This window comes from Urocitellus parryii, chromosome 9 (assembly GCF_045843805.1).
Source record: "Urocitellus parryii isolate mUroPar1 chromosome 9, mUroPar1.hap1, whole genome shotgun sequence".
NCBI lineage: Eukaryota > Metazoa > Chordata > Mammalia > Rodentia > Sciuridae > Urocitellus > Urocitellus parryii.
In genome coordinates, this window is record NC_135539.1 from 99,721,837 (window position 1) to 99,744,161 (window position 22,325).

The window sequence follows — 22,325 nt, forward strand, 5'->3', positions numbered from 1 at the left end:
ATAAGAGTACGGTTTTCCATATAGAATCACATGCATGGAAGACAGTTGTCATAGGTTTTGAAATTTAGCCAGTATAGAAATTTGATTATTGCCATCTTTATTATCACAAAATGTTCAACTTCTGTGACTTAATGGCTCTTAACCTTAGATACCCATGGAATACATGTTCTATACCATTGCTTTCTAATAGAATTTCCTGCAATGATGGAAATACTCCATAACAATACTGTCCAGTGTAATAGTCACTAGCCACGGTAGCTAGAAGAAGGAGGTGGGGGTTGAAATATGACTATTTGACTGAAAAAAATGAATTTTTAATTTTATGTATTTTATAAATAGCCACGTGTGACTATAGATTACTGTTTGGACACTATAGTTATAGACACTATTTTTCAGACAGTCTTTTGTACAGTTTTGTCCCTGTTTATTATATTCTTTTAGTTATTTTCAGTAGTTACTTTACTTGTATTTACAAACCTGCTACTAAAACTTTGGGTATTTGTTTAAATGTGCTTTGACAGTTATTTGAATTAAATGCTATCTTTCTTTCTTTCTTCCTCTTTTGTTTAATGAAAGGATCAAATTGATACAGCTGTACAAGAACTCCTCCAGCTGAAAGCACAGTACAAGTCTCTGACAGGAGTAGAGTATAAGCCTGTGTCTGCCACTGGGGCTGAGGACAAAGATAAGAAGAAGAAAGAAAAGGAAAATAAATCTGAAAAGCAGAATAAACCTTCAAAACAAAATGATGACCAAGGGAAAGACTCTAATAAAACCCAGGGGAGTGGGCTGTCGTCGGGTGGAGCCGGAGAAGGACAGGGGCCTAAGAAACAGACCAGGTAATAAAACACGGAAACTTCATTTGAAGTGAAACACAATTTTGAATGAATTCAATTCTAAATCATTGTTTTAAATGAACAAATTTTGGTTAATTTGGTTATTAAATTAAGTCACCGGGTTGGTTGCTAATGTAATGTAAGCAGATACCTTCTATTAATTTTCAGTTTATTTAACTTTTAAAAAAGGAAACACAGCTGAGTGCCACAGTGACCGCCTATAATCCCAGTGGTTTGGGAGGCTGAGGCAGGAGGCAGGTGAGTTCAGAGCTGGCCTCAGCAAAAGCAAGGCACTGAGCAACTCAGTGAGACCCTGTCTCTAAAATACAGAAAAGAGCCCAGGATGTGGGTAGGTAATTGAGATTGATTGATTGATTAGATCAATCCTAGGTAACACCTCCGACCCCAGTAACACATTCATTTGCTTGGTGGAAGAATATAAGAAGTTCCCGTGCTTGTTTTCCATCTTTGTAATTTCCTTCACCACCAAAATGAAATAGTAATTATTATTAAAGGTTGAGTATCTTTAATCTGAAAATCTGATTTAGGGATGCACAAAGGGTAGTGTCTATGCAAATATTCCAAGATTTAAAAGTTTTAAATCTTGGAACATTGGGAGTTCCAAGCATTTAGTTAAGGAATACTCATTTCTTCTAGTTTCTTCTGTATCTGTTGAGAGAGCAAATACAAATGTGTATAATGTTCCTTTTATTAACACAATTGGTAGCCTAACTACACATTGTCCTGTGCTTTCAGCAGATTTTTCAAGTGAAAATCTTTTGTGGGAACTAAATAAGAACTTCATTCCCAACAGAATTGTAAAATTCATGGTTTAAATATAAAACTAAGCTGTTTAAAGACAAAAAGTAGATTACACTTCCCTTTCAGCATTTTCAAATCTCTTTCAATAATGTACTTCTCTTAGCTCTAAATCTTCATACCGAAATTGGATAAACCTTTGTAATAAGTTTCCTTTTCTATCTTTCTTTTTTCTTTTCTTTTTTTTTTGACAGGGGTGGGAGCAGTTTCCAGGGATTGAACCCAAAGGTGCTTAACCACCGAGCCACATCCCAGCCTTTATTTATTTATTTATTTATTTATTTATTTTTTTGGAGACAGGGTTCACTAAGTTTCTGAGGCTGGCTTTGAATTCACAATCCTTCTGCTTCAGCCTACTGAGTTGCAGGTATTACAGGTGTGTGCCCCCGCACTGGACAAGAAGAAAATGGTGGTGTTGAGATACCTTGGTTTTAGATTTGTTTAGCTGAATTTCAAATTGTGTTTTCTTTTACCTCACATTATACAGTATTTCCTTAAACAAGAAAATACAACAGTTATTCTTTTTGCTTATTGACTGGATGATCAGATTTATAGAATGGTGAAAGAGAGTAGAACTTTTCACCTTTTACTTTCTGATTGTGAAAGAGCTAGATCTCATAGTCATTAGGATGCATCAGAATAAAACAATGGAGAATACAGATGAAGATACATTAAAAATTTAAGCCAGCCAGGTGTGGTGGTGCATGCTTGTAATCCGAGTAGCCTGGGAGGCTGAGGCAGGAAGATCAAGAATTTAAAGCCAGCCTCAGCAAAAGCAAGGCGATGAGCAATTCAATGAGACCCTGTTTCTAAAATAAAAAACAAAATATGTCTGGGGATGTGGCTTAGTGGTTGAGTGCCCCTGAGTTCAATTGCTGCTACAAAAAAAATAATAAAAATTTAAACCAATAAAGCCTTTAATTTTTTTAAATGTGCTTTTTATTAAAAACAAAACTAATGGGTATATCTTTCTGTGGGCATCATGAGACCAAAGTTCCTTGAGTAATTGTTTGCTATTTTTGCTATTTCAAAAAAAGGATTATTGTCTGGAATAGTTTTTTTTTTTTTTTTTTGTGGGAGTTTCTTTGTTTTGTTTTTTTAAAATTGCAGATCTAGTTTAATTTACAACTACTTATACAACTTCTATTTACTACAGTTGAAAGAAAAACTTTTGGAATAAAAGTTTGTGTGTGTATGTGTGTATATCCCTTTATTTCCAGACATATATGTGTGTATGTGGATAGCTATGTTTTTTGTTACTCTTTCCACTTAACTTTTAATGAGATTGATTTTACTCACTATAATTTTACTTAGTTGAGATTACAAAAAATTATTTTTAATGGAAAATATATGTGAATAGGCTGTCTTTTGCAAATACATTACCTTAAAAAACTTGTAAAAGAGATGTATGCATTAAAATAATACTTTTTTGATTTTGACTTTGCTAGTTTTGGGGGGGGTAATATCTTATCATCTTTTAAGTAAAAATTCAACTGTTTTGGGAATGAATATAAGAAATATATAAATATGGAAATAACTGATAATAAAGGAAAATGAACCTTAAAAGTTTTATTTTCTTCAACCTGCTTTGGTTTGAATATATTCCCACAAAGTATGTGTTGGGAACTTTATCCCTACATTTGTTTGGAGCTAGGGCTTTGGGGAGGTAATTAGCATTAACTGAGGTCATAAAAGTGGGTCCTTCATGATTTATTAGAGGTTTTATAAAAAGAGGAAGAGAGAGCTGAGCTGGCACACTGTTGTGTCTCACCATGTGATGACTCTGCCATGTTATGATGCTGTACCAAGATCTTCACCAGGTACCTAGCAGTGTTTGGCACCATCATGTCCTGCTTCCCGGCTGGAAGACCCACGAGCCAAATAAACTTCTTTATTGAATACTGAGACTCAGGTGTTTTTTAATAGCAACAGAAAATAGACACATCTTAAAAGCAATTAATGAATAAAGGGATTCATTTTTTCTTTTTCTTTTTTTTTTTTTAGTACTGGAGATTAAACCCAAAAAATGCTTTACCACTGAGCAACCTCCTGAGCCCTTTTTATTTTTTGTTTTGAGACAGGGCCTTGCTAAGTTGCTGAGACTGGCCTCAAACTTGCAGTACTCCTGCCTCAGCCTCCTGAGTTGGTGGAATTACAGTCATGTGTCACCATGCCTGGCTCATACTTTATTTTTCTTATCTCCAGGTTGGGTCTTGAAGCAAAGAAAGAAGAAAATCTTGCTGATTGGTATTCTCAAGTGAGTATGCATTCAGTTGATTTTTATACTTTAAATGTCAAAAAGATGAGTTTTATACTTTAAACTTTATGTTTAAAGTCCGGTAAAAAGTTAATAATGCATGGTACCTTTTGTAATACACACTATAGTCTTTTAACGTGTCATAATTTTCTAAGCATTGCCACACAAATTATTAAATTGAAAAGTAACCCTATGAGAGTCGTCATTGATTTTTTTTTTCCCCATAATGAGGTGAGTCAAGTTAATAGCAGAGGCAAGGTTGGAATTTAATTCTTGAAAGTTTAGAACCTTCTTATGTTGGTCTTCTCAGTTTAGGAAGGTCTGGCTTACTATCATTCAGATCTTCCACATGAAGATATACAAACAGGAGAAGCCTCCACATTGAGATTTTGATACCATATACTATTACCACTTATACTAGAATTTCGGTTAAATATAGGTCTTATAGACTATTTTTCTCTTAAATAGGTCATCACAAAGTCAGAAATGATTGAATACTATGATGTAAGTGGCTGCTATATTCTTCGTCCCTGGTCATATTCCATTTGGGAATCCATCAAGGACTTTTTTGATGCTGAGATCAAGAAACTTGGTGTTGAAAACTGCTATTTCCCCATATTTGTGTCTCAAGGTGCCTTAGAGAAAGAGAGGACTCATGTTGCTGACTTTGCCCCTGAGGTAAGCTAACTTGCTTGCTTTATTTTTTGCAGTTTTGTTTCATAAATTCAAAATTATATCAGTAATTCATAAAAAGCAATTTAGATAAACAAAGTCATTTTTTATTTAAAAATTATATTTCTGTTTTTATGGAAAGTTGTAATTCTGTATGTCTCATAACTGATTAACTGACTTGACCCTTCCTCACAGTAATAGCATCAGTTATTTTACCTTGCCTTAATTGATATGAAGAAAACCTGAAATAGAGAAAACTTGCCTAAGTTTTACTGTTGCTCTAAAATGCCATTAAAATTGTATGAAAAATGATTTTATCTCACTAGGTTGCTTGGGTTACAAGATCTGGCAAAACAGAGTTAGCAGAACCAATTGCCATTCGTCCTACTAGTGAAACAGGTGAGAAATTGGCCTTGGAGCACAAGAGAAGACTCATTGAAACATTTGAAACAGCTTCTAAAGTTAAATCCCAACTTTTGTGCTTTTATAATCCTTGTGACGATGTTTCAGAACTCTTTATAATTAGGATAGAGGGTTTTAAAGAAAATACTTATCTTAAAATTTCTTTCTATAATTTTTCAGCAGTAAAGTTAAAATGACTTATTGAATTCAGTAATTCCCTTTCAAGGAATCTTTTTTGTTTTTTTCAAGGAATCTTACTGAGATAATGTTTTATTCTTGGGATTGATTATAAAATTATAAATACCTGATTAATCTTCATGCTATATTTTCAAATTTTGTTGCCTTTTAACATATTTAGATTTACATTCAGGAATGGTTTTTAAAGGTTACTGAGTGTTTTTACTCACATCTGTTTTTATTAGTGTCACAATAATGCTGTGAGAAAAGTAGAGGCAGCTATTGGTATCTCTATGTTGCAGGGACCAAAGGTCTCTGAAAGATTGAGTCATTTTCCTAGAATTAAACACAGTAAATAGGAATATTACTGTAAATTTTGAGTCTCTTGGTTTGATGGTATCTTTTAAAGTGACTCTTTAGAGTTAAGGATTGTTTGCTCTCTTTTTTTTTTTTTTTTTTTTTTTTGTACTTCTAGCATTACCCTTGTATAATGGATGCATTGTTGAAGTTATGATGTGAGCTTTTTTTCTCATATACCAGACTAGTGGAGTTGTGTTTTGGTTTGTTTTACTAATTGTAAATCATGAGTAGGCTATGAACTGTGGCAAAAGTTTTCATATCCTTCCAATTCTGATACATAACTTCTGAATTAGTAAGTTATGTAAGTTTCACATCTTTAGAATTACTATGACATCTACTTTGTGAGTTGAACGTGAGAACTGAATAGGATAATGAATGCAAAGAACTTAACATAGAACATGGCATGTGCTAGTTTTCAAAAACAGAACATGAAAGCAGTCAAATTAATGTTAAATATAAATCTCATGTGAAGAACAGAATATAATCAAATTTAGATAGATTTATATTGTTGAGTAATTTGCTTTATTAAAACAATAATGCCATTCACTCAACCACTTTAACACTGGGAACACATTTACACAAATACACATTTTAATTGCTGTTAGTTTTACTGCTGGTTTAACTCATACTGGCCTACAGATGAAATAAAGTCTTAAATGACCAACTGCCTTTTTCCCTCTACATCTTTCAGTAATGTATCCTGCATATGCAAAATGGGTGCAGTCACACAGAGACCTGCCCATCAGGCTCAATCAGTGGTGCAATGTGGTGGTAGGTATATACACCTTCCTATACTCTTTTTGACATTATTTTTATTCATTCTACATTTTCAGAAAAACATACTTTGTGTTCTCCTAGTCTTATATTTAAAGGTTTGGGAGTATGAAAGCATTTTTGAAGTATTTTAGATCATAGTTGAGTTTTGATTACTCACATGTAAAGTTAATAAAAATTGAAAAGCTTGCAGGTGACCAAACTGCACTTTTATCTCTTCTAGCGTTGGGAGTTCAAGCACCCACAGCCTTTCCTCCGAACTCGTGAATTCCTTTGGCAAGAAGGGCACAGTGCTTTTGCTACCTTTGAAGAAACAGCAGAAGAGGTATAGAAAATTGTCTTGTATTATTTATGTTCCGTTTGTTTGTTCAGGCTCTGCTTTTTTATTACTTAAAAGTTATGTATTACCTGATAAAAGAAAAATCAAATCAATTGAAATGAATATAGATTTAAAGAACTTTTTGTTGAGATTTTATTGATAAATGAAATGTGCTATTTTAAATTTTTAGTTGAAAATATTTTTGGAGGGCCTGGGGATGTGGCTCAAGTGGTAGCGCACTCGCCTGGCATGTGTGCGGCCCAGGTTCGATCCTCAGCACCACATACCAACAAAGATGTTGTGTCCGCCAAGAACTAAAAAATAATAAATATTTAAAAATTCAAAAAAAAATTTATAAAAAAAATATTTTGGGATCTTAAAATATAGAAAACTTTCTAATTTCATTATTGAAATTACGCATTTTTCAGGCAATTTTTACTCAGATTACGATATATCTCTTCATAATCATTTATATTCTTTTATATTCCAAATTTATATACATTTTTAATAGTTACTTAACTTCACACTGCTTTCTTGGATATAGTCCCTTTTTTTTTTTTTTTGGTGGAGGTACCAGGGATTGAATTCAGGGACACTCTACCACTGAGCCACATCTTGGATATATTCTTAATGAATCTCACATTCCTTGTTACTTAACTTTCTCCTTTTTATTGTCTAAGTGCTTTTTCCAGCACAATTAGTTTTAAATAGTATGATTTTATAGACTTATGATGAATAAATATATCCTGAATTTGAACACATGTTATTTTAAATACAGGTCTTACAGATACTTGAATTATATGCTCGGGTATATGAAGAACTCCTGGCAATTCCTGTTATAAAAGGAAGAAAGACTGAAAAGGAAAAATTTGCAGGAGGAGACTACACAACTACAATAGAAGCATTTATATCCGCTAGTGGAAGAGCTATTCAGGTATCAAACTGTTGCATAGATGACTATAAGCACAGTTCATGGGCAGATCCAACAATTTTTCTGTCATAAGAAAAGTAGTCTCTTGTACAAAATATTTAGTACATCCAAATGGAAAAACATGGATTTTCCTCAAAAAATAAAAAAGTACCATATGATCTAGCAATCCCACTCCTTGGGATACATCCAAAGGAAGTGAAATAGTATGTTGAAGAGACAACTGCACTCCCATGATCATTGCATCATTATTCACAAATAGCCAAGAATTGGAAACAACCTAAGTGTCCATCAATCAATAAATGAATAAAGAATATGTAGTCTTATACACAGTGGAATACTGTCAGACATAAAATAATGAAATCCTATCATTTACAACAATATAGATGAAGCTGGAGATCATTATGTTATGATGAAATAAGCCAGGCACAGAAAGACAAGTACTGCATGATCCCACACATTTGGAATCTAAAAAAATTGATCTCATATAAGTTAATAATAGAATTGTGATTAACAGAGACAGGGGAGATTGGAAGGGTAGTCTGTGGTGGGGAAATGTTGATCAGTAGGTACTAAGTTAGAGTTAGGAGCAAGAAGTTTTGGCTTGCTTCTGTACAATAGGATAACTTAGATAATAGTAGTATACATTTCAAAAAGGTAAAAGAAAGGATTTTGAAGGTTTTTACCTTCTTTAGAAATGATAAAATTAGGAGATATGTTTAAACATTGCACAAATATATACATGTATACATGTATCAAAATAATCACGTTACTTCATTAATATGTACAATTTTTATGTTTTAATGTACCATTCAAAAATTAAATGAATAGGGCTGGTGGCTCATGCCTCTAGGCTAGGCAGGAGGTTCTTGATTTTTGAAGCCAGCCTGGGCAACATAATGAGACACCATCTCAGAAATCAACAAACAAAAAGTATGTCATGTGCTTTCTAGGCCATATTACAATTTCAGCACATCTCTCCTTTACTTTAAATCTCCATGATCAATTAAGTCATGATTTGTATCCTTAATTAACCAAAGAATGGAGTCCTTTTTAAATTGTGTAGGTCAGATTATTCCTATGTAAAGGCCTGTCCCAAAGCAAAACACTTATATAGTATTTTTTGACTAACCCTAGTCAATTTTTATATTAGTTATATTTTAAAACCTTATGTATAAAAAGAGAGAGAAAACAGTTGTAATGCTATTTTAAAGTGTATGGTCTAATGGTACTCATTTTTAATAAGAGATTATTAAAAATTAAAGCTTATGTTTGTATTTTTATTTTAGGGAGCAACATCACATCATTTAGGCCAGAATTTTTCCAAAATGTGTGAAATCATTTTTGAAGATCCAAAGACACCAGGAGAGAAGCAGTTTGCCTATCAGTGCTCCTGGGGCTTAACAACTCGAACTATTGGTGTTATGATCATGGTTCATGGGGACAACATGGGCTTAATATTACCACCCCGTGTGGCCTGTGTTCAGGTAAGGAGAATATTTCTGTTTATCATTCCATTTACAAAATACAAGCTATGTTTACCAAAGGAAATTTGAAGGAGTGACTTTCTGAATCTCATTTGGGTAGATTTTGCTGGTAATAGGAACATTAGAACACAACACAGACCTTAGTGTTGTGTTTGTGTACCTATGTATATCATTTATATTATTTATTGTTTCTACTCTTAATTTTTAAAGGTACTTTGTATAAAACTTTTTCTTAATTATTTTTTAAATGATTTAAAATAAGTTAAACTAAATATAGTAAGTCAAATGAAAATGCCCTTAGTGTAGATAGGAATGTGTAGCGAATTACTAGGAATTATATGTAGATTAGAAATCACACAAGTTGATTTGTGTTAATAGTCACTCATATGGTTTCACTCCTGGATATTATGCAGCATAGGGCTTCATTTCTTCTATATGATTTTTCTTTGTGCTGAATTCTAGGTGGTGGTTATTCCCTGTGGTATTACAAATGCACTTTCTGAAGAAGACAAAGAAGCACTGATTGCAAAATGCAATGATTACCAAAAGCGGTTACACAGTGTTAATATTCGTGTAAAAGTCGATTTGCGAGATAACTATTCTCCGGGTTGGAAATTTAATCACTGGGAACTCAAGGTAAATTCCTTAGTTGTATTGTTTACTTTTATACCCTCAGTTTACATTTTTTCTACTCTTCATTTCTTTTTATTAAACTTAATGCTTTTATTACTTTTCTCTATTTTTATAGTTATGAGTTCTTTTCTTCTTCACTTAAAGTGTTCAGCACTGACACAGTTCAGTTCAATTATAATAGTGATACCTAAAGTTTATATATTTTCTAAACTTAAAATAGTTTTAATGGAGTTTGCAGATGTAGCCCAGTGGTAGAGCACTTGCCTAGCATGTACAACATCCTGAATTTGATTCTCAGCACTGCAAAAAGAAAAAGGTTTTGTGGAAGCCTATTTTTGTTATGTTAGAATAAAAAATGATCTTAAAGCTTTTGATTATAATGAATAAATTTCACATGGTTGGTATATTAAAATGTGTATGCCAGGAATTCAAATAATGTTATTTGACCAGTAAGAATGTCAGAACAATAATCCACGGGCATCAGCCAGCTAGCATTGTTATAATTAATAGTAAAATGACAAGAGATGATTTTCTTACTTGATTTTTTTGTACCACATTATTTCACATCAGTTTGTTGGTTTTTATGTTGTTTAAAAAAGCCTAACAAAAAGCCTAACTTGGGGCTGGGGTTATAGCTCAGTGGTACAGTGCTCGCCTAGGGTTCAATCTTCAGCATCACATAAAAATTTATTGTCCACCTACAACTAAAAAATTATTTGTTAAAGCCTAATTCTTTTATTACAGTGTCATTAATAGATAATCTATGCTATTAATTCCATTTTATAAACTTCTAGGATTTAGTATTTTTTTCTTTTGCTTAGACACAAAATCTTAATTGGATCTCAAAATTAGGAGTCAAGAATATATAAGCTTCCAGGTATGGTGGTGCACACCTGTAATCCCAGCAACTCAGGAAGCTGAAGCAGGAGGATCCAGCATTCAAAGCCAGTTTAAACAATTTAGGGAGAACCTATCTCAAAACAAAAAGGGCTGGAGTTATAGCTCAGTAGAGAAATACCCTGAGTTCAGTCTTCAGTACCAACCCCCACACATGCACCCACACAAACACAAAGTAAGTGAGATTGCATCTCTAAGCTTTCAAACCTGCAAGCTTGACAGTATTGGGTCTATTCCATACTAATATTTCTAGCATTCCCACAGTTGCTGATAATTTTTTTTAAATGGCCCCTGAGATAAATCTTCTGTGCTGAAAATCTATGTTACTTCCCTTTTATCTAATGCACTTTCTCCTTTATATATTCTCCTACCTTTAGTGAAGACTTTAAAGGTGAATATTTTCTCTGTAAAATTTCATCTGTAATTGTAATCTTTTTTTCTTACTTAGAAATAGCTGTTATATGATATCGGTAGCAGTTTCTCTAAATCAATTTATACTTGACTGGGTACCAAATGTTAAAAAAGAAACTTACTGTTGCTATGAACTTAGTTAAAAGGAAAGAAAAATTGTCATTCGTATGCATTTCTGAATCCCTCCTCCTCCTCTTTCTCTTATTCATTCTTTTTCCTAACACTGACTTGGCTTTGATCTTTTTCATTCACCAGGCTTCCCTGGTGACCTGTACTGTGTGTGAGAGACATTCTTACCATGATTTGGGTCTGTTGCACCTTCCTAGTCTATATTCCTCAGAGAGAAAATAAAGCACCTAAGTTCTAAACTCCATACCTAAAATTTAAAAATGAAAGTTTCACTAGCTCATGAAAAATATTGATAGAAATTGAGTTTCAGTTGTAATCAAAAAGTTTCAGATTTTGTAACATTCTAGGTATTTAGATTTTCAAATTAGGGAAATTTAGTAAAGTCTATGCAAATATTTCAAAATCTGAAACACTTCTGGTCTTAAGCATTTTGAACAAGGGATTGCTTACCCTATAACACTGTTTGTTTGGGTGTACTAAGGAGTGAATGAAGGGCCTTGTGCCTGCTAGGCAAGCGCTCTAGCTCTTAGCTACAAACCCCAGTCCACTAATTGCACCTTTTAGTATCATTTTATTTCCACATAGTCCAAGAATTCATGTTAAAAGAGGACATTTTGGGGGAAATGTAGATACACATTCATTTGATAAGCAATCAACCTTATACAGTGTGTGCATGTATGCATGACATATATATGTATTGTTCAAATAAATACATGAGATATATTATGGTTTGATTGCTAGACCAGAGTCCATAATTCTTCTTTAGTTCTCTCTGGTATTATGAAAATAGAAAGGAGAAAATAATATGAATGAATGAAGACCTTTTTTTTTTAAACGAGGTTGAAAGTAAATTTGTAACTAATTAGAAAAAACCATTAATAAAATATTGCCTCCTCTATTATCTGACTTTAGATTACCTTCCATCTTTGACTTTTCATCATTCCCTTTCATATTTCTTTCTTCTTTACAGATAGTCTTTCTGTTTTTCCACCTCTGCTATTTTTTTCTACCTGGGTTGTAAAATATTTGATCATGAAACAGTCACAAACTTATAATAAAGCAAGTAGAGTACAAAGGATTGAGCCATTAGAATATAAGATTCTAACCCACTGCCTTACTGTCTATCTATGTAGAACATTATCCTACATTGTCCTACATGATGACCAACAAACTGGTACATTACTGCCATCTAATTCTAGAGCCCAGGCATGTTTTGTCAGTCATCCCATTAGTGTCCTCCATAGGAGTACCACTAAGCAACTAAATTGTATGAAGTACTTGACTTATAATATTAAAATCATAAATTAGTTTTAAAGGATCATTCAGGAAGGTTATAGGCCCCAAAATGAAAGATCTCCCTAAACCTTAGGGTTTTTACTCCCCTCAGAAACATAAATTCATAACAACTGAACATTCATACGTCTTAATCTTGCTTGTAGTCAGTCCTTAAGTTTTTTTTTATAAAAACCTAAGGCTAAAGGTTCTCAAAGTGTAGTCACAAGATGTGCAGTCTCAGCATCATTTGGGAGCATGTTAGAAATATTGATTTTCATGGGACTAGGGGTGTAGTTCGATCATAGAGTGCTTGCCTAGGGAGCACCAGGCCCTAGGTTTGCACCAAAAACAAAAAACAAAAAAAAGGGAAACCAAGGAACATAAATTTCCAGGTCCATCTTTAACCCTACTATAATAAGAAACTCCAGGGGTGGGGCCCAGCAATCTGGTCTTTAAGGAGCCTTCCAGGTGATTCTCACACAAGCTACAGATTGAGTTCTGTCCAGAGTTAGGATTCCCCAGTTGGAGCACACCATGAATGAGTCAAGAATATGCCAGTGAACTAGTGCCCTTAGTGACTTAGGATATCTTTGGCCTCAAGAAGTCTTCTGTTCATCTCTCCTATGTGCTATTTTGTGGAGTGGAGACAGCAGTTGGGAAGCTAATCTAATCAGCTGCCCTCTTAATCTCCATTAAGAGCTTCCAGAAGCTGGGGTTGTGGCTCACAGTAGAGCAGTCACCTAGCATGTGTGAGGCCCTGGGTTCGATCCTTAGAATCACATAAAAATAAATAAATAAAACAAAAGTATGTGTCCAACTACAACTAAAAAATATTTTTAAAAAGAGCTTCCATAGTTGAGAACTACTCAGGCAGTAGGTTTTTTCTTTATTTATTATTCGAGTAGTTTTCTATAATATCTAAGGAATACTACCTTCCATTTTCTTGTTTGGTTACACTTTTTGCTTTTTGGATTATTTATGCTTTATTGTAGATAAAGCCATGAAATGAGCCTATTCAACTGGAGACATGTACATGGCATTTTAATTGCCTTTTTTATTTTATAGGGAGTTCCAATTAGACTTGAAGTTGGGCCACGTGATATGAAGAGCTGTCAATTTGTAGCTGTTAGACGGGACACTGGAGAAAAGCTGACTATTGCTGAAAATGAGGCTGAGACTAAACTTCATGCTATTTTGGAGGACATCCAAGTTAACCTTTTCAAAAGGTAAAACCTTAAAATTGCTTATGTCTCTTGTCTTCAAACCTGTCCATCTTCTGAGAATTAAAGCCAGAAATTTTGGGTTTCCCCAACTGAAAATAATCATTCCCTCTGAACTCTCAGATTACACTTAATTTGCCACTCTTTATTTTATTTTTAAGTGTTATCTGTTTCCTACTAAATTTAATCTCCATTAAGAGCTTCCAGGGACTGAGGTTGTGGCTCAGTGGTAGAGCACTCGCCTAGCATGTGTAAGGCCCTGGGTTCGATCCTCAGCACCACATAAAAATAAATAAATAAAATAAAGGTATTGTGTCCAACTACAACTAAAAAATAAATACTTAAAAAAAAAAAAAAAAAAAGAGCTTCCATAGTTGAGAACTGTCTCAGCAAGGGACTGTCTCTTGGACTTATTTGGGTTAACATTAGATCTAGGCTTATGTGGCATACAAATGTGAGAGATATCAAGGCATTGGCTCTCACCTGCTGGGTACTTGTTGGTAGCACCTGGAAAGATTTAATAAATACCAGCACCTGGGCACCTTTCCTGAGATATTAATTTAGTTGATCTAGACAGTGCTTGGCAACTTTAGTGTTAAAACTCCCCAGATGGTTATAATGTATTCAAGGCTAAGAACCTCTGGATTGGGTTTGAGTGTAGTGTCAGGATAAGGAGACCTTTCGGTGAGGGAGGCTGACCTATGAGAGAAGTCTTTTAGAATCATAGATCTGAAAGCACAGATATCAAGGCAATCTGTAATGCACCAGAAGATTGGTGACATTAGTTTGGCACCTATTTTCTTTCCTGCCCACCTAATGCAGAGAGACCACTGTCACTGGGGATAGAGGCTTAGTTTGGGGAGAGGTAGTTCCTATACCGTATTTATTATTCTATCTAATCTTATTTATTATTCTATCTAAGACCCTGTGCCTAATACACATTAGGCTTCAATAAATCTGGGAAAGAATAAACTAATTTTAGCATTGGTTTTGTTTACATGTTTTTAGGCAAGAGACTTTGCATCTCTTGGCTTGCTTGTCTTAGAAAATGGGGCTAATAAGAATTATCTTGAGGGATTATTTCTAGGATTTGTTGCTCTTTGGTTTGCATGCACACTTCTGGTTTGGAAACCAGTGCTTTAGTGGATAATAGGCATTTTTTCTACTGGCATTTGTGTTCGGTACATTTGTTAATCTAGGTTGCATAAAGGTGAATTTTTTCTCATGAAAAGCAATCAGTAAATTTATTCTAATCATCAGGGAAAAGAGCTTTAATACTTTTTATCCCCTTCAAATTTGCCCTCAAATGTCCTCACACTTCTAAAGCTTTTTGAGGACAGTCTTTTCTATTTATTTTCTGTGGTAATTAAAAAATTAGAACATGATAAGTAGCTAGATTCTCTAAATATTTGCTGGGTGAATTTGTTTAGTAAAGGGGTGACATTTTTATAGAAGAAATTCTTATCAAGCTTTCCCCTCATCCAAGTTCTCTGTTCTCTGTTCTTTTTTACATAAGATACATACTAAACATTTTGTATTTAGTTTATGTAAAGCAGTGATTATGGGCTTTGTTTTTATAATGTTTTTCTACTTAGATATACATGTTAAATATAGAAAAATTTTGACACATGAAGAATCTCACAGGAAAAAACAAAACTGCCTGTAGTCTCACTGAATGCATTTTGGAATATTATCAATACTTATTTGTAAAATATAGACCCTTTGAATAAATCAGAATTCTAGTAGATATTGTTAGGGAAAAACCGGATAAGGATAACATGACTTGTATTTTTTAAGGTGTCAAATTATACTAATTGTGGTTGGATCCTTATTTTACTAAGGACTAAGAAACTAATATATGAATTAATTTTATTATGTCAAGCATGTGGTGTTATAGATCTTGTCAAAGGTTTGGATTGGTTTTTAAGATTATTTAGCCCACATTAGACTATTGGTTTCATAAGGTCAGTTTTTTTGGTAGTATTTTTAGTTAAAGAACTTCTGTGCACATGAAGTAGACTAAGCTTCTATAACCAAGAGAGGACTTAAGTTGAGTTTAAAGAATGACTTCCCTGTTCTTTCAAGGAACAGTATGAAGTCAGTGTTGCTGTTCTGGGATGGCTCTACTGCTTCTGATAATTCAGGAGTCTAGATGATTTCTGTTTTATTGGCTCTGCCAGTCTCTAGGCCTGTTGTCATGTACATGGTCAAAACTAGATCACAGTCATCTCTAAGTAACTACTCAAATGCTGGTTGGGAAATGGGGGAGTGTGCAGGAGCGGCTCACTGCCTTAAAGGTTAAGCCAGGCAGGTGGCCATACATATGCCTGTCCTACTCTCCATGGCTATAACTTGGTCACATAGGCCCATCTCTCTACAAAAAAGAGACAAGACTGGGAAAAAGAGGAAATAGATTTGGTGGATAGCTAGCAGTTTCTGGCACAGAGTTCACATGGTCTTAGCCCTGAGATTGAGAAAATAACAAATGTCTTTCCTTCCTTTGTCACCACCTTGTGTGACTAAATGTGTAACTTTGAATGTGAAAAAGAATGTTCATTTGCATTTCTAAAACCTAAGTCTTTTACAAAAGAGAATTAAGCAGTGTGTGAAAGAAAACATTTTGAATCATGTGTATTGTTTCTCTTTTTCAAACTTTTTACTTTTGTTATCACAGCAGTCCCATATAGTAGTTACTAGTGTATGATTTACTCTAGAGTGTTTTTCCAGTTTTGTAGAAGAGAAAATAATACCAGAGAAGTCTATAAACTTAGACTCCCACAGGTAGCAAGTGGTATCGCCAGGAACAGAATGTTAGTCGATAGAAATTTAACAGCAATAATAAAAATAACTGTCACTGATTGTGTGCTTTCACAGGTTATCGTTCTTTCATTAAATTATGTGTTGTTTGAAAATTTGTAAGAAAAATTATATATTCGAATTTTTGGTAGGGCTTGTGAAGACCTTAAAACTCATATGGTTGTGGCTAATACATTGGAAGATTTTCAGAAAGTACTGGATTCTGGAAAGGTAAGCAACTTCCAATTTTCTTTCTTTCTTTCTTTCTTTCTTTCTTCTTTCTTTCTTTCTCGCCCCTCTTGTTTTGTTTGTTTTTATTTTTCCTACAATGCTGGAGATTGAACCCAGGGCCTTGCCCCTGCTAGATAAATACTCTATCACTGAACTATATTCCCAACCCTGAGGAGTTTTGAAAATAAGGATATTTCAGTAAATTGTATTTTAAGGTTCATTAGAACTGGGTGTGGTGATGCACACCTATAATTACAGCAGTTTGGGAGAGTTAGGCAAGGAGGATCACAAGTTTGAAGTTGGCCTCACCAACTTAGGGAAACCCCCAACAAAAGTTGCTTTCTTTCAGTGCATGTATGGTTCTCTGACCATACAAACACTTACCTGGATCTTAATTGATCGAACTTTATGAATAATGTGGGGAAATGTGTTGCTCATACTGTCTTTTTCAGAATGAGTGCTTACTTCTGGTGCCTTAAAACTACATAGACTTTTCAATTAATTTACTGACTATTCAGGATTTCAACAGTTTTATGTATTATGTGTATTCAGATGTTCATAGCTGAAACAATTTTCATAAAGAAGAAATTTTCATTTGCCAAAGTTATTTATTATTGGAATGAATTATACGAACTTTAGTATTCTGGTATAATCGTTTGAATATATAACCCATCCTGTGTCCTCGGATTACAAATGAAGAAACCATGGGCCAGAGTTCAAATGAATTATCCCAAGCTACACAGACCTGGTGCTAGCAGTCAGATCTCTCTGGCTTGGTTTAATGTAATTTCCTATGTATCTGTTTTTTTCAAATTCATGCTGAGAGTATAAAGCAAAATTTTATTTTGTGATCATAACCTATTAATAATGCCTCTTCTTACATGAGTCAGGAAAATTAATCTCTGGCTCTCAGTTTAAATGAGTTCAAAATAGATAATCTCAAAATCCCTCTCAGATTTATAATTCTTTAGTATTTGGCTTTCTATTCTTGATTTATTACCTTTGTAATTTTTTTGGTACCAGAGATTGACTCAGGGGTGTTTAGCCACATTCCCCAACCCTTTTTTATTTTTGTTTTGAGAGAGGGTCTCACTAAATTGCTGAGGCTGGCTTTGAATTCATGATCCTCCTGTTCAGCCTCCTGTGCAGCTGAGACTACAGTTGTGCACCACCATGCCAAGCTTGCCTTTGTAATTTTTTACCTTACTTACTTCAGTAGAAAGGCAAGGGATTAGGTAACCATCTCCTACTTTGTTTTTTTCCTTTCTTTATAATTTATTTGATTGTTTTCCGTTTGTTCCATTAATTTTTGAAGTTATAAATTTCTTTCACTATAGAAATATGACAGTCACTTTTTGCATCCCAGTCTATTAGAGAAATTGCATAAGAGTTAATAAATCAATAGAGCTAACCAACCATCAGTTAATCTATTGATTTCAAAAAAATGGATCTCGGCAGGTATTAGTGGGATCTTATCTTTTATTCTAGTATTAGATAAATTATTGCAGAGATTCCATCTTCTACTCTAAAGTAGAACATAGGATATTTTAGTTGTATGTCCAAAGAGCACATGGAACCAAAAAGCAAATTTTGTGTCTTGTATACAGTAGTCAGTTCCACCTCACTTCTTACCTCACATGGGTCAGCCTAGATGGGTTGACTGACCATCAAGCAACCTTTGAGGTCATTGTAAATAGAATTGTATTTGCTAGGAGGGGAAAAGGAAAAGGGATCTTTGGAACTTGAATGTAGGTGAAAGTTTGATTTTTCTACTCTTCTGTATTGGTACAAATGAAAAAAACACTATTTTTGATTTATAGGACTTGATTCTAGTACATATTTCCAAGAGGAAGATCTTAATTGAATGAAAAATAAATGCTGTTATATACTATATATATATACATATATATATATATGTATATATATATCATACATAAGTATATGCATGTACACTGTTGCTATGCATTACTAATCTTTTTTGTTGATCACTGTGAGTTTTGAATATTGCTATTTCTTGAGTACTGCATGCTAACCAGTTGTGCCACTGGAGCTCCAGAATATTGCTTTCTTGTCATTAATATTGTCTTCTAAAAATTTTAAAATATTACATACAGCAAAAGTTAAAACAATATAGAGAAATTATTGAAGAATTCTGTTAAAATCCTTTCATGATTGAATAAATAACCTAAACATTCATACTGTCTTTTTTATATTTATGAATGCCAACTAAATAACCAGAAATTCCAAGTCTTAGCATCTAAACCTTACTTTGAAGCTAGAAAGAATTAAAGCATAGGTTTTTACAAAATTATCACTTATGAATCCAAATAAAAATTTAATTGAATTTGTTCATGTGCTACAATGATTTTAAATTTTAAAAAAATAATATTTTAGAAATATAGACCCTTCTCAAGGCTTAGTAATTTTTTTCAAGGAAAAAGGAAACACAACTTTATTTACTATAAAAATTGTTAAAGTTGTTAAAATACAGCTATAAATTTTTTAAATTAAGGGAAGTAAAAGTTTCAAAGAAACCAGATTTAAATTTATTACTCAAAGACATTCTTTAAAATGGTCTCAATATTTTATCATTCCATGAAGTTTATTGATTAAAGTTTTTTCCCTGTTCTCTCTTTTCTCATGAATTTTAAACAGTACTATGTGAATATGCTTTTTTCGTGCTCTTACTATAAATGTTTATGATTTACAACTTTGAACATTAGGAAGTAATTTTTTGGTTACTCAGCTTATATATCTAGGTTTGTTTTTGCTTCAGTTTTCTTCACACAAAGAATTTCTGTATTAAGACTTCTCTGAATGTTTATTTTTTCCGATCTTTGCCACCTTCCCTCAGCCCATTCCTACTCCTCAGGACTTAAGTAGAAATTTATTTCTTCATTGTCTTGAGACAATGTTATCACAATAGTAGTTTATAGACCTTGGGAATTAAATTAACACACTTCACTGAATGAACATAAAAAAAGACTTTTGCTACCCATTGCATTAGTGTTCATCTGAAGATATACTTGTTTTTCGATAATTTCCTAGTCTCTAGTTACTTTTACTTAGAGAAGCATTTTGCAACATGTTTAACTAAATCCGAAGTGAAGGAATTTGCAGGAGGAGCTCTTAATTTGTTTGTGTAAGACATGGCTGGAATTAGTGAAAAGTTAAAAGGGAGCTGGGATTGTAGCTCAGTGGTAGAGCACGCACATAGCACGTGTGAAGCACTGGGTTCCGTTCTTAGCACCGCATATAAAATAAAGATATTGTGTTCATCTACAACTAAAAAAAAAAAATTAAAGTTAAGAGGAAGCTGGAAACATACTGCTGTTGCCTTTACTGTCTCTTGGGTCTCCCCTTGATAAATCTCTAGTTTGCTTTCAGCTGCTTCTAAACTGATATTTCTCCGGTGTTAATGATGTTCTTACCGTCATTAACATTGATCTCCTGGAATTTTTTATAGAACTATTAGGTACTTATTATTGCACATATGTCTCATTTTGAAGTAGACATGCTATGAAAAATTTAGCATTCATAACTGGGAGAAATCTTAACCCACTTTGTCCCATATCTCAGATGTAGAACACCTATAAAAACGTAATATATAATATAGTTGTATAACATGTAGCAATTATATAGTAAGAAGAATGTGTATTATATCATAGTAATTATAATGATTAATATATATTTGCTCTAGGTTATGATTTTCAACCTATTTTAATACATCCTTGTCAACTTTATTGAAATATTTGCAGAATTGGAAACTTGGGACTTAATGGGTCTTTGCCTATCTAGTCAAACATTTATATTTTATTGAATGAAAATCCAGGGCTAGAGATTTTCAACGAGATAATGAAGTTTAAAATGAAGCTAAAATCCCAAGTGTCGTGATTCTGCCCATTATTCTATATGGTGTAAGAAAGAAAAATTGAGTGTTGTTTTTTTTTTTATACAGAATGATTATTTTAGAAATATTTTTAGTTATAGTTGGACACCATATCTTTATTTTTATGTGGTGCTGAGGTTCAAACCTAGTGCCCCACATGTGAGAGGCAAGCACTCTACCACTGAGTTACAACCCCAGCCCCTGAATGATTTTTTTTTTTTAGAGAGAGAGAATTTTAATATTTATTTATTTTTTTTAGTTTTCGGCGGACACAACATCTTTGTTTGTATGTGGTGCTGAGGATCGAACCTGGGCCGCATGCATGCCAGGCGAGCGTGCTACCGCTTGAGCCACATCCCCAGCCCCAGAATGATTTTTGACTTTCAAAAGTTCTTAGACTTAAAATGATTCACATACTCATTGCATATTAGGAACATTATGGTATAAAATGATACTTGTCTGATAGTTAATTGTCATTATTAACATCACTTTAAAAACCAGCATTTATTATCTCCCTGTTCTCCTTCTGATAACCATGTTTATATATAGAACAGGCCATAGTCCACATTTGAAATGGACGTAGAACTGGAGTATGCTACACTGCAGACAGTTTATTGGGACATTTTAATGTGTTGCAAAGGCGTTTTTGTTATGTTTTGTTCCATGAGTGTGAGTTTTTAATGCAAAAACATTCTTTCATATCTTGTGTATCTCTGAGCAAAGATTCTAGTGTATTTGCAGTAAAGATGCCACGGCCTGAGAGATTTTTTTGCTTATAAGTTGTATAGAGAATTCAAATCTTCCTTTTATAGAATGAGTTATAAATAGTGAATACTTTTTCTTTCCCTATTAGATTGCTCAGATTCCATTCTGTGGGGAAATTGACTGTGAAGATTGGATCAAAAAGACCACTGCCAGGTAACCAATACAGCTTGTGAGGAACTGCGCTGGAAAGGAAAGGCAACATATAGCATAAAAATGAATGAAATTCTCATGTGTTTTTAAATTTCAGGGATCAGGATCTGGAACCTGGTGCTCCTTCCATGGGAGCTAAAAGCCTTTGTATCCCTTTCAAACCACTCTGTGAGCTGCAGCCTGGAGCGAAATGCATCTGTGGCAAGAACCCTGCCAAGTTCTACACCTTGTTTGGTCGGAGTTACTAAAGGATAAAATAAAACCATCACGCCAATCCTCCTCAATTTTTAAAAAATCTGATACTAATCTTCTCAGATACAGTTTTATGATTTTTTTTAAAAAAAAATAAAAATTGTAAAAGGAGATCACATGAGACAAACAACTATTCTTATGCTTAAATCGGCAATGGAAAAAAAGACTTTTCTGTAAACAACCCCAGTAATAAATATCATGAACTAATACTGTTTTATGTATTCATTTGTTTCTGAAATACCTGAATTATGTACTACAAGGAAAATCCTACCAGCAATTCATTGAAAGTTAGGTGGTGTTGATATCAATACCCGTTGGGATGTCACCAACTTTAAACCACCAATTATCCCGTCTGTCTTGGAGGACTACCCTTCCATAACTCCTAATACTGAATCTAAAATTGTCCTGAATCTTCCTGTTTCAAAAATAAAACAGGCTGGGGTTGTGCTCAGCAGTAGAGTGCTTGCCTCGCACGTGCGAGACCCTGGGTTTGATCCTCAGCACCACATAAAAATAAATGAATAAAAGGTATTGTGTCCATCTACAACTAAAAAATAAATAAAAATAAAACAAAACCACGAGTGAGACAAAAAATAACAAAGCTTTCCCTTGAGCTTCTCTCTTCCTCTAGTTAGTTGGGTCTTCA

The 22,325-nt window shown here is 33.7% G+C and overlaps 1 protein-coding gene across 1 annotated transcript in view; it reads left to right on the forward strand.

Annotated features, from left to right (window-relative positions):
* Positions 1 to 21,886, forward strand: part of Eprs1 (glutamyl-prolyl-tRNA synthetase 1) — a 74,296-nt gene extending 52,410 nt beyond the window's left edge. Inside the window, exons 20-32 of the mRNA XM_026387974.2 lie at positions 577 to 839; positions 3,861 to 3,912; positions 4,381 to 4,590; positions 4,911 to 4,983; positions 6,215 to 6,294; positions 6,521 to 6,622; positions 7,395 to 7,550; positions 8,834 to 9,031; positions 9,494 to 9,667; positions 13,442 to 13,602; positions 16,545 to 16,623; positions 21,366 to 21,430; positions 21,525 to 21,886. Coding sequence (XP_026243759.2) covers positions 577 to 839; positions 3,861 to 3,912; positions 4,381 to 4,590; positions 4,911 to 4,983; positions 6,215 to 6,294; positions 6,521 to 6,622; positions 7,395 to 7,550; positions 8,834 to 9,031; positions 9,494 to 9,667; positions 13,442 to 13,602; positions 16,545 to 16,623; positions 21,366 to 21,430; positions 21,525 to 21,675 — 1,764 coding nt within the window. The 3' untranslated portion in view covers positions 21,676 to 21,886. The remainder of the gene's footprint in view (positions 1 to 576; positions 840 to 3,860; positions 3,913 to 4,380; positions 4,591 to 4,910; positions 4,984 to 6,214; positions 6,295 to 6,520; positions 6,623 to 7,394; positions 7,551 to 8,833; positions 9,032 to 9,493; positions 9,668 to 13,441; positions 13,603 to 16,544; positions 16,624 to 21,365; positions 21,431 to 21,524) is intronic.
* The last annotated feature ends 439 nt before the right edge of the window (positions 21,887 to 22,325 follow it).